General features: G+C 50.9%; 2 protein-coding genes across 2 annotated transcripts; both read right to left on the reverse strand.

Annotated features, from left to right (window-relative positions):
- Window positions 1–83: 83 nt before the first annotated feature.
- LOC120951362 (BTB/POZ domain-containing protein 7) lies at window positions 84–9915 on the reverse strand. The gene is made up of 3 exons (XM_040370035.2): window positions 7956–9915; window positions 4183–7432; window positions 84–4107 (listed from the first exon to the last, which is right to left on the reverse strand). The coding sequence occupies exons 2-3, from the start codon at window positions 7393–7395 to the stop codon at window positions 3619–3621; spliced, it is 3702 nt and encodes a 1233-aa protein (XP_040225969.2). The 5' UTR covers window positions 7396–7432; window positions 7956–9915; the 3' UTR covers window positions 84–3618.
- A 344-nt stretch (window positions 9916–10259) lies between these two features.
- On the reverse strand, window positions 10260–12174 carry LOC120949608 (TGF-beta-activated kinase 1 and MAP3K7-binding protein 1-like). The gene is made up of 4 exons (XM_040367009.2): window positions 11893–12174; window positions 11751–11822; window positions 10610–11683; window positions 10260–10528 (listed from the first exon to the last, which is right to left on the reverse strand). Exons 1-4 carry the CDS (start codon window positions 11991–11993, stop codon window positions 10399–10401), a joined length of 1377 nt encoding a protein of 458 aa, XP_040222943.1. The 5' UTR covers window positions 11994–12174; the 3' UTR covers window positions 10260–10398.
- Between the last annotated feature and the right edge of the window lie 156 nt (window positions 12175–12330).

Below are 12330 nucleotides of genomic sequence, written 5' to 3' on the forward strand. Positions count from 1 at the left end.
AAACTCCCCCAAATCATTGAGAAAAAAGAACAAAAATCAAAACAACGACACCATTATATTAATCACCATTCAACGGGTCCAAGTAATTTTTAAAATAGTATTTTATTTTACGTTTCATCGTTTACTTTTACTTTTTGTGTTTTGTTGTGTCGTGCTTTCCACGGGTTCGCCTACACGCCTTACTGTAACCTTTTACATACCACTTCCACGGCCTTCTTTTTATCAGATTGTTTCGATAACTTAGCATTACTCCCGACAGGAGCGACAGACGCGTACGGGGCGGCGAACGTATGTCGCGCATTGCAATTCTCCAACGACGACGACGACGACGACACACACCATACCATATATCTTTCGTTTTTGTTCCATTCATACACAGACACACACACGTTTACTTCGTAATTCATTTGAATAGTAATAATTATTGTTTATATAAGCTACATACTTTCCGGTCCATTATCGGCTCGCGTCCTAGGATTACCGAAAATCCTTCTTCTGCCGCCCCTGTTTTTCGCATTCTTCCAGATACGTACGAAAGGGATAGAAAGTGTGTGTGTGTGTGTGTGTGTGTGTGTGTGTGTGTGTGTGTGTGTGTGTGTGTGTGTGTATGTGTGTATGTGTGTATGTTCGTTTGCCTGTGTCTGTGTGTATTGGAGGATAGGAGACGGGGAAATGGGCCTGCGGATTAGACACACGCGGATCATCTCGATTGGATTCATCTAAATTTTGTTGTAATTGTGAGACACATCATGACACAGCTGTCTGCAGCCAGAAGTTGACCATTTGTACGAATTCACAGTTGGTCCTTTCAATCGTTCGCTACTCCTCCGCGGGAGACATCAACATCCCCGCGCCAGCTTAATGTATTACTGCTTTGTACCAACTCTTTCGCTCTCTCTCTCTCTCGTGAGGATCGCACACTATTGCTTACAGCGATCTAATCGAATAACACTGTTTTTAGTAGCGGATGGTTTGTTTGCTTCGTGGTGGTATCCGGAAAATGTGTAGCTTTTTCCACCCTTTTCCTTAGCATCATGCTACACCCTATTATATCTTTTTGTTTTTGTTCTCTTCGTGTTTGTTACCGCACGCACAACTCGTCCCAACATCCGTGGTTATTGTTGCATTTCGGCTGTGTGTTGCACCTTTCAACATTATACTTTTTCTCCATCTTATTATACAAGATGACCTGTGAGTTGGCAGCATTCATTGAACGTTTTATATGTTTCATTTTGTAATTTTTCGCTTACGCTTTTGTTTACTGTTGTTACCTACAACCCTTCGTGCTTAATTTCGTTTTCTTCCTCCATTACGTAGCTCTCTGGTTTATGCTAGTTTGCTCTCCTCTCTCTTGAGACTGACTATTGTTATAGAGGGGGAGATATTTGTAGTAGTAAACGGTAATTTCACTTGCTTCGCGAGACGGTTGTGTTCAAAAGTTTGAATGTGTATAGTATTATATTTACATTATGGGGAAGATTGCAGAGTAAATCTTGACACCGCACACTGCACACACTGTTGCAGAATTATACAAATTCACCTTTCGCTTCGAATGGCGGAAAATGGAAACCGAAACATTCATTCATTCATTCATTTTACTCGCTCCCCGCAAGGTACATCTAATATATTTTGCTTGGTTGTGTTTTGATGCTTTAGACGTCCCTTATATTATGCCGAGTGTGTGTGTATTTTTTTACAAAATTTGTTCTCATTGTATTTTCGTTTGTTTGTTTGTAAGGAACATAAACAATTGCTTCTTGAAATGATCTTCCACGCCATCAAATCAATCATAATAAAGCGAATACAAAATAATATCAATAATACATAAAATAGCCAAACAAACCACAACGTGCCTGGAAAATGGTGCTGCTTTTGGATTAATTTCGACAAAAACCTTTTACTGAAATAACAACTTTACCGTACTGAGAGGCTATCGAGCGATGTATGTAAAATAATCCAATGTTTTCTCCGCTCGCTGTATTGCTTATTTCGATGAAACGATCTAAATTAAAATTAATAAAAAAATCTCTTAATTTAACTAACATTTGAAAAATAAATAATCGTTTATAAACTATACGTACGTTGCAAAGGACAATAGTCGAAACGTTAGAAAAGATTCATTAGATGCATACTAATAAGATTTAAAAAAAAAACAGAGGCACTGCCACACTCTTCAATGCGCGCTGAAGCAATTATGTATAACTAAGCGGGCGAATATTTATAGTAAACGTAGTCATCATCTTTAACTTAACTACATCGATCACATCTTTGCCGGGTGGTGCCGGGTCTTATTATCGCTCTGTCCCATTCTGCCCCAACAAGAGCGCCAACAAGTGCGCCCTTACTATACCAACTACTACGGTTTTAATATTCGCCGAACTTGAACTGAACTTTTCGTAACACAGAACCACTGAAACAACTGCCGAAATGTGTTGAAAACCACACTGAATTACACAGTACCGATCGGTAAGATCGATGCAAATACGTATGTATGCTATTGCATGCTATTGGAAGCTTGTGTATCGATCATCAAAAAAAAAAACGCACGACATTAGGTAACTGATTGGCTGCGGACCGGTCGGCTTTGTTCTCCGCTCGAGATGGACTGAATCACGAGCTCCACCACCACCACCATAACTACAATTACTTTACTCGCTCTGTACAAAACATAACCGATGCAGCGAACGATTGCATTTGTTGTTTGTTGTATTGTTGGAAAGAGTATTTTGTACCAGGCCGGAGCAATAATCTCGGAGCAGCTCTACAACGGAATCCACGCATCGTCGTTATCGTTTGATTCTGCATCATTATGCAATCTGTTCCGGATTGAAGGATGCACTGAATGTTATACCACCGTTAGAGGTAAGTGTGGATAAGAACTATGGGGGAGCGGTTAATATTATTATGTTCAATGTAATCATTAGTATAAAGTCGTATTCTCATTCTCACGCCGCTCGCAATTCCAACCAAATGGCGTATGGTTGAATTTAAAACGCGACTGTGCCCCGGAGCTTTCTCCCTGCACCTCGGCACTCTGGCAACACCCTACACTGCTTGTACAACTTTTGCCACCCACCGCTACACACAATCGTTCTTATTTGTTGGCGTGTCTTGCCGGTCACTGCACAAAGGGAGAAATCTTTTTCAGCGCTTCATGCTCCTGTAGCTAAGGTAAGGGAGGGCGCGTAGTTCAATTTCAAAGATATCTTCCATAGTATTATTCGCTTTAACTAATGCAATTTGTTCCAATAATATCGTACTGTGCCGCAATCTATTATTACACTATTCTAATTCGCTCATTTGTCATTCAGACCTGTCTCGCTTTACCAGCTGGTATGCTACCACAGCACCCTTTTTCAAACCATTCTGCTTCATCTGCTGTTACTACTCACCGTTGCACCAGTTGCTTTGCTGCCGCTCCGTTCCGCACACTACAACTACATTATTGTACGTGTGTAGTATTTTTCCTTTCGTTTAGTACGTTCTCTTTTTGTTCATCTGTTATGTGCTTTTCTATGGTTGAGTGTATGCGTGAGTGGTTTCGTGTTTTGCTTTTTTTTTTGTTTAGAAAGGCATCACGAAGAGGCAACTTCGATCGGGGAAAACTTGTAGCCTTTTCTATAAGAATCGCGGTGGTCCGGAGTGATATGAACTATGCGGCAGGCTCGGGCTGGCACGGTGCAACGTATACGGCGAGGAAGACCGCTGAGCCAGCGATGGCTGCTGCGATGACTGTGGCTGCTGCTGTTGCTGCTGATGTACTGCGGCACCACCAACCGCATTCAAGAGCTGCTGCGAACCGTGGTGCTGTTGAAGTGATTGCTGGTGCTGCTGCTGGTGCTGCTGTTGCTGCTGCTGGTGCTGCTGACCGCTGTGTGAAAGGGATGCTTGCGAGCCGTGCAGCTGGGAGGAAGCCGCTGAATGGCCGCCCAGAAGCATCGACGACGACGAGGACGACGAGGAGGCGGAGGGTTGCAGGGTCGCATGGTGTACCTGCTGTTGGGACTGTGACGTCGCCTGCTGAGACGTGGATGGATGCATCGGATTCAACAGGTTGCGGGTCATGTAGTGATGGAATGTCGTTGTTGCTGGTGTCATGCGATGATGCTGTTGTGGAAGTAAGCAAGAATAGAAACGAGCATTTAAGTATTCGCCCATCCAAACCAATCATCCTTAACTTACCGATATATTGTGATGTAGCCCACCAATAGCTGCGGCACCAATCATGTGACTCGGCCCGTCGCCTAAATCTAGATGCAAACTTTCCGGCACATCCGAACCGTTGCCCACACCGCCACTGCCCGCTGCAGATGAACCAGCACCACCAGGACCGCCGCCGCCACCACCACCACCCAAGTGTAGCTGTCCGAGTGAGGCCGTGGCCATCGCAACATCGGGCATCACGTCCGAAAGATGGCCATCGGAACATGCACCCATTTCGCTCAGATCCAAACCACCGCCGCCGATACCACCCGGAGGACCAACGGCACCGCCACCGGCCGGAGCGGACAGACGATATGCCACAATGTCTCCGCCGGGGATAACCGATGGTAGCTCCTGTCGACGGTGCGTTCCACCGATCAACGCGAGCGGATTGGTCAGCGACGCGTGGAGTCCGGCCGGTCCGGAACCGTTGCCACTGCTACCGCCCGACCCGTGCAGACCATGCGCCAGCAGCGAGTGCGTCGCCATCGATGGGCGCTGCGAATGGTGAGCTGAGGGTTGCTGCTGGGAGGGATATTGCTGCTGCTGCTGCTGCTGCTGTGGAGGCTGCTGAGGCTGCTGACGGGGGAATGTCATGTTGCGGCCGAAGCAGTGCACGGCGGCCTGTGCCTCCACGTCACTGCCCGGCATTGCCGGCGAAGGGGGCGGCGTCGACTCGTCGTCCAGCGACTGCTGGCTGGCGTGCAGATCGTGCCGATGGTGCGCATGGTGATGAGCATGATGCGAATGGTGGTGACTGTCGTGATCGTAATCGGACGGTCCCTTGCTGTTCGCTCCGCTCGCGTCCCCATCGTGGCAGTAGCAGTTGGCGCTCTCGAGCAGTTCCGCCACCTCGTCCGGGAAGTTAAACTCCCGCACCACCCGCAACCGTATCTGGCGGGTGATCTCCGAGCGGCTCGAGAGGGGCAGCGCCAGTGCCCGCTGGCAGCCCGGTGACTGGCGCAGCTTCTGGTCGCGCTTCTGCATCGATTCCATCGTTTGTGCGTCCGGTGCGGGGATGGGCGCGGTCGTCGCTGCCACCACGTCCACGCCGGCGGCCGAACCGCCGCCGAGCGTCGTGCCAGCGTTGCTGTTGAGCCGCGAAACCATGTACAGCGTGTCCGGAATGTCGGGCATGTGGTGGCGTGACCGTCTCATCCGCAGCAGCTCTATCTGCTGCGACGCGATGTGGTCTTCCAGCAGCACCTTCACCTCCTCGTAGTACGGCATGAAGAGCCGCGGGCGCACAAACAGCCCGTGATTCTTGCCGCCCCGTATCCACGCGTTGATGCGCAAGCTTTCCCGCTCGTCGCCGATCATGTGCGAGGGCGGTGTGCTTACCAGCCCGCGCCGGATCGCCTGATTGAGGATTTCGTTGTTCGGCGGCAGCACGTGATCCATGCGCACGTGCGGCAACAGCTCGGACAGTATCTCGCGCAGCTCCACGTCGCTAAGGTCGCGCTTCTTAATGCCCTTGCGCGTGACCGAGTGGGCCGTGTGGCTGAGCAGATTCGGCTCCCGGTCCTCCATCCGGCGGATCAGCTCCTGCTCGCCCCACTTCAGCACCGCCTGCAGCACCTCCAGCTCGGACGCCTGCAGGAAGTTGTTCTGCAGCGCCTCGATCAGCTGCGACTTGTCCAGCTGAAACAGCACCGGCGACCCGACGATGGCCGAAAACTCCTCGCGCAGATAGTGGCACGCCTGCCGGTACACCCAGGCCGACCCGTGCGGCTGGCTGCCCCAGCGCAGCACCGTCGCGAGCGTGTCGAGCGACAACCATTCCAGGATCAAATCCTCACAGCCCTGCGCCAAGATGTCCAGCTCCAGGAACCGGCCAATCTGGTACAGCTCCATCGCCTCCTCGAGCGGCGACGGCCGGGCACGGCCGGTGTGCGTGAGCGCCTGCACCTCGCCGAGGCTGCCGGCGCCGCTGCCGCACCCGTTGCCCCGCAGTATCAGCGACAGATCGACCGTGTCGAGATAGATCGCGTGTAGCAGGACGCGCGCGTACCGCTTCGGGATGACGCCCTCGTCCAGCACGATGCGGGTGGTGGCGTGCAGCGATCGGTCCGTCCCGTGCAGCTGGTGCTCCTCGGAGATGTTGCGCGTCCGGCGCTGGATCATGCTCTTGAAGAACGGCGATCGGGCGCTCAGGATCGCCTTGTGGCACGGCAGCTCCAGCTTCGGCCGGAAGCCGTACTCCGAGCTGCCCGAGTCGGGCCGATGGTAGTCGCCCCCCTCGGACGTGAACACGATGGCCGCGTCCGCGTAGTCGCCCGTCTCCAGCAGATACCGCAGGTCGTTCTCGAGCGGATTGGGCGTGCCAAAGTCTTCCCCTAACCTACGCAACAGGCTTACATCTATGGTCGGATCGTGTGTACACAGGTCGCCGGTGTAGAGGTAGCGCAGCAGCGACGAAAACATGGCCACATCCACCGGCGAGGAGCGCAGCTCGAGGCAGATGCGCGCCCCGTACCCGGGGCAGCCGGCGAGCAGATCGCGAAAGTAGGAGCATCGCGCCGACAGGATCGCCCGGTGCACCGGGAAGACCGTGCCGCGGAACACCAGGTCGCAGTCGGTGCAGTGCTTGAAATCGTACAGGCTGGCCAGATCCTGCTTGAACGTGGTGGCCGGCGGGCGGGCCAGCTCCGCCTGCACCGAGAGGTCCTTCAGGGCCGCGAGCGACTCGTACTCCTCGAGCAGCGCGGACAGCTCCATCGGGCTCCAGCTCGAGACGAACTCGCGCAGCACTCGCCCATGATCACAGGCTTTCGACGAGCGGCGCCGCCGAATCAGCTTCTTCTTGAGCGTCGCAAACCCGGTCACCTTCTTGCGCCGCTCGCGCACCGCCCCGGGACCACCGGCCGCACCGATGCCACCGGACGGGCCCGACCCACCGACACCGCACATCGGTCCGTAGCCGCCGCTGCCGCCGCCACTAGCGGACGTTAGGGGCGTCGTGGTAAGCCCCGCCGTCGAGGTAATGCCCGACACACCCAGCATGCCACCGCCAACACTGCCACCGGCCGCTCCTCCACCTCCTCCTACTCCGCCGCCGCCACTAGAGCCGGGACAGTCCGTTGACGCTGTTGCTCCCATCTCCGTCGTAATGCATGGATCGCTGCCACTCTTACTCTCGCACCAGTATGACAGTCCACAGGGTATCAGGCATCCCCATAGGCCAGGATTCATTGTCCAGCAACGACGTCGTCGGCGCGCGGGGGCAGTTCTGCAAAAGGGAAGGAAAATACAAATTGGAAAGAAGAAAAAAAACAGACACACACCGTTAGTTCAATGTGTCGCCATATGTGTACATGCATGCGACCATAAGGGCGCCCCCTTAGTTTTGGGTTTCGCTTCGGAATGCTAATCTAATTAAGGCACCCAACAACGCATACGCTGGTGTGAAGCTGATCCTTACAGCGTATCATAACAATGAAGCAAACGCATTTTACCCATCAAACGAGGGCTCTTCCCTCGGTGGAAGGTTAACGCAAGGCAATCGATATTCATCAACAACAACATATCATTCAATCTCCACCACACACACACATACACGCCGCCATTTGATCGATCAAAGAGCCAAACCTAGTATACATTGACGTTTGCTTTGTGCGACCAAAATGCGGTGGTGGAGCAGAATGAGTGCTTTGTTGCAATCGACCACCATTGCCATTACATTTTACCATTACAACAAGGGAAGGCTCTGCTGCAAATTCTTTGAGCGTACTTTATGCTAACCGTTTGCTCACCTGAATGCAATTGTGCGGACATTTTTACACCAATGCGAAGAGATGCTTCCGTTCGTTCGCTGTACGTCTCCGCTCGGCTAGGCTAACAAAAACACCTTCTCGGTCGGCAATTATCGCTTATCTTCGGTAGCTTAATTTATTCGTGCCAATCTCGAATCCACTCGAGCGATGCGCTTACACTGCCTCTTACTACTTCGGTGCGTCCGGGAGGGAGATGGCCATCTGGGGATTATGATTTACTGTTTTTCACACACAAAAATTCTCCATCCCAGAACGAACCTATTACTCAACACATCGTTACGTGCCCGAGGTCGAACGGGTAGTATCATCATCTCCTGAGACGCGCCCGTGTGTGTGTGTTTGTGTGTTTGTTAGCAAGGGAATGATGCCGCAAACCAAGCACCACGGCTCATATAATTCTTTCCACAATGGGGGAAACACACTATCCTTTTTGCCGCGATTCACACGCGAAACAACACCACACGGCACGACGCACCAGAGCACAACCACACACGCGCAAATTTTGCTCGCCCACTTTGATGATAATTTTGTGCAAGCAGCTATTCACGAACAGAGGCTCACACAGATACAAACGGCACCCACACATACACCGACACACACACACAAGCACTCAACGTACGGTTGCTGGCAGCTTTCTTGAAGGGGGTAGGATGGCCCTTCTTTTCTTTACGACTATCGTTATTTATTATTTGTTACGGACGATATAACCAAACTGCTGCTGCTGCTGCTTCTTCTTCGCCTTTGCCCGGGGTTGGTTGTGGCTAAACAAAAGGGAATCCTAACGCACTTTTTTCTCCTTTCTCCCCCTCTACGGGCACGGACGAACACCTCCGAACTACTGCAGGCAGTTGCTGCAAAGGGCCAACTTGTGTTTAGTATCAGCGGTAAGCCATGTTTACATTCTCACTCTGTTTGACTAGCAACCCGATTTGTCGTGTCGATGGATGATTTTCGATCGGAAGGGAAACACCTTCCCCCTTTCCACATACACACTCACACACCTTCTTTCGAGCGTTTCTGCTTCGAAAGAAAGTTTGTTCTCCGTCACTTTCACACCTACGCTGATTCACGCTTCACGACAACCCTTCTTCTTTCTTTACCCGCCGCACTCTTCGCCCTGTTTCCCCAGACGAGCACCGTTCACGGGGCCTGCTGTTGCCGCACGCTAATGCAGCAAAGGGGACACCATTTGGACGTACTTCATCCTTTTCCCTTTTTCCTTCAAAACACAAACACGCGCGCGCACGCACGCACGCACGCACGCACAGCACTGCTTCCTTCAGCTCCTACGCACGCACTCTCACTCTGTCACTCGCTCGCTCTCGCTCCTTCTAGCATCCACCACCTGAACGCTCCAGGCACACTTGTGTATGCACCAAGCCCAGAAAATGGACGAAGCGCACCCTTGCTTCCCCTTGGCCCCTTCCGGCCCTTCGCCCCGATCGAAAGGGGGTTTGTTTTATGCACCACCGACTGCGCTGGGGCTGTTGGGAGCCCTTTGCCCGCACACATCCACACGCCAACGCCCCTATTTTTCGCTGCACGGTTCGGTCAACCCAGCGGAAAAACACTTTTCACCGCACACGCTCGCCCGTCTCTCGGTGACCCCAACACAAAAAAAGGAGAAAGAAAAAAAACACACACACACACACGAACGGGTTGCGTTTTGGGGCTATGGCGAATCCACTCGCTCCCTTTTTTCCCCCTTCACAATTGTTGCGACGGTTTCCTCTACGCGTAATGCAAACGTGTTGGGCCACACACACTAACAACGGCACCAGGCTTTGCCCTAACACCGTTCACCGTACCATCGTCTGTATTTTCCAATATTTTCCACCTCGCTGCGAGTGGGCTGAAAAGATGGAAAACAGGAAAAACTCCAGTCGACGACGACGACGACGACGTTCTGTAATTTTCGAGTTTTTTGACACCAACCCAAGGTGGCTGTGGATGGCAGGTAGGCGCTTTGACAGCGCAGCCGTGACAGATGGAGACGGTGGTACATTTAAGTTTAGATTACAAACGTATATGAGATGCATTTGATTTTTGAATTTATAATTATTGATTGCAATTTCTTTTAGTTTTATAGTCCAACGAATCGATCGTGCAAAAGCCTAATCATTTGCTTCTTTAAGAACACGTATGGAATACAGAACCATTGGTTGTTTGCTTTATGAAATATCACATAAACTCTAGGCCCCAAAATAACGTACATTTTATTTAAAATCGTGTTCGTACACAACTGAAGATGTGCAATAAAAATTTAATTTATTAAAATGAAGGCATCTTTATCCCGGTTTATTATGTTGCATGCGCATAAACATTCAATCAATAACATTAGCGTTAATCGTGCAATCGAATTAACTGCAACTATGGTACATACAAATAAAATAATCAACATACAGCCACACTGCCAGCCACGCTAGTCGAACTCAATGTTCGATGGTAAGGCACCGCGTTTGCGAGCCTCCTCCACGCGTTGGTAAAAATCGCTAAAATCCACGTGCGATCGAATTCTTCGGTTGGGATCATAATGATTGCCCGGTTGCGTGCTGCAGGCGAGAAGAAAGACAATCGAAAATATATTACTCATCACACCCATAAGCACCTCGGTTGATGCATCTTGCACTTACATATTTGAACTGGTCACCGATACGTTGGTATGGATGGTCGAATAGTTTCCCTCCGTCGGCGTCGCATCCGAGCTGGTGGAGCTGAACGATGTGGTGGAGTTAAGGCTTCGATTACCGCCGTTCTTTCGGTTCACGAACGCTTTCGGCAGTGCGTAGTTAAAGTTGCGTATCAGTAGCGTCACATCGTCCCGGCTGTTGAACGTAACGGAGCGATGCTCTTCGACCAGCTGCATGTACGTATCGTGATGTGCCTGCACTATACGATGCACAACCGATTGGGCAACCCCGCCAAGCGTCGATTGGTTTTGAAACTCCTCCGAAATCATGCGCACCAGCTCCCGATTGCCGGTGGACGCATCGCCCGGGAAAATCTCATGCAATGCTCGACAAAGCCCGCTCGACATTAGCACGAGAAACCGGCAGGCCGGTGTAATCTGTATCCCACCGACAATCTCCGGTTCGAAAATCACTGGCTCTGCGGTTGCACTCGACAGGAAGTTGCAATCTTTGTAGCCCGCCTTACCGAGATAGTTGCCAATGCAGCGCGTACTGTACAGCGGAACACCCTCGAAGTTTTGTGCCATCAGTCCGAGCCGGAAGAGACGGGCGGCTTCCTCCGCGTTCAGCAGATTGTGGTCAACGCTGAGCTGCGTTACCGTGAGCGTATCGTGTTCGTCGGTTTTGCACAGCAGCGCCCGACAGTTGCCTATGTTGCCCAGGTACAGATGGGACCGATGGATTAGCGCCAGCACCGCGCTGCTGCCCACCGAGAGGGCGTTGTTAAGGGAGTCAAGCTTTTGCAGCACATTTTCAAATTGCTGCGATATTTCGTACTGATTCATGCCGTCCGCCGAGAGGTGCAGCTGAATGGCGGTCTTCGTGGCCACGTGCGGATTGATCGAATCGAAGTAACCCTTCTCCACCGACATGAACGATTGGCGTATGAGCTCTTTGACTGCCTCGTCCGTGTTGCAAACGTTTAGCTGGCCGAGCAGCAACTCTGCCGCCATTTCTTGCAGCGCATTTTCCGCTACCGTCACACCATTGTGCCCCGATAGGATGGCGTACAGCGAGCTGAAACGTTTGGAAAGAGAGCGTTAAACGGGTGCACCTCGTGAAATGATGATAGAAAATAGCTTACGTGTTACTGTCTGATATGCAAAGGCATTTCTTATCACGCGATTCGTATCCTTCACAGCGGCGCCCATCGTCTCTGTAAAACAATACCGAAATATGATGTTTAGTGACCAGTGGTAGGAGTAATCCATTCGACACACGCGTACTTGTAAATTTGGTTTATCGCTTCACCGACTCCCGTTTGGTTGCACACTTTCAGGTCATCCGTCCAGGACTTTGTTCGGTTGTTGTTTTGCATCGACTCCATAATTATGACTTTGCTGGTGAGGAACGAGTCAGAAACGGTTGTTGGTCACGGTTTAGCAGCAAAGAAAAGACAAAACTTATACTTTTTGGAGCACAAAGTGCACCAAACGAAGAAAAGGCCACTGAGAGCAACCCACAGGAGGCTGTTTGTTTACTTTTGCTTGCGGAGAAACAAATCTACTGCAACTGTCAAAACAGCTGTTCCTCCAGTGTTGCCAAACCGGTAGCAAATGATTTGAAAAGTAAAACATGCGTGAAATTGTAAACAAAATAGATATTTTTCCATTCTTCTGTTTCATTGGTTGTGGTAGAACATTTACGCTATCATTTATTACATC

This window comes from Anopheles coluzzii, chromosome 2 (assembly GCF_943734685.1).
Source record: "Anopheles coluzzii chromosome 2, AcolN3, whole genome shotgun sequence".
In the NCBI taxonomy this organism is placed as follows: Eukaryota; Metazoa; Arthropoda; class Insecta; order Diptera; family Culicidae; genus Anopheles; species Anopheles coluzzii.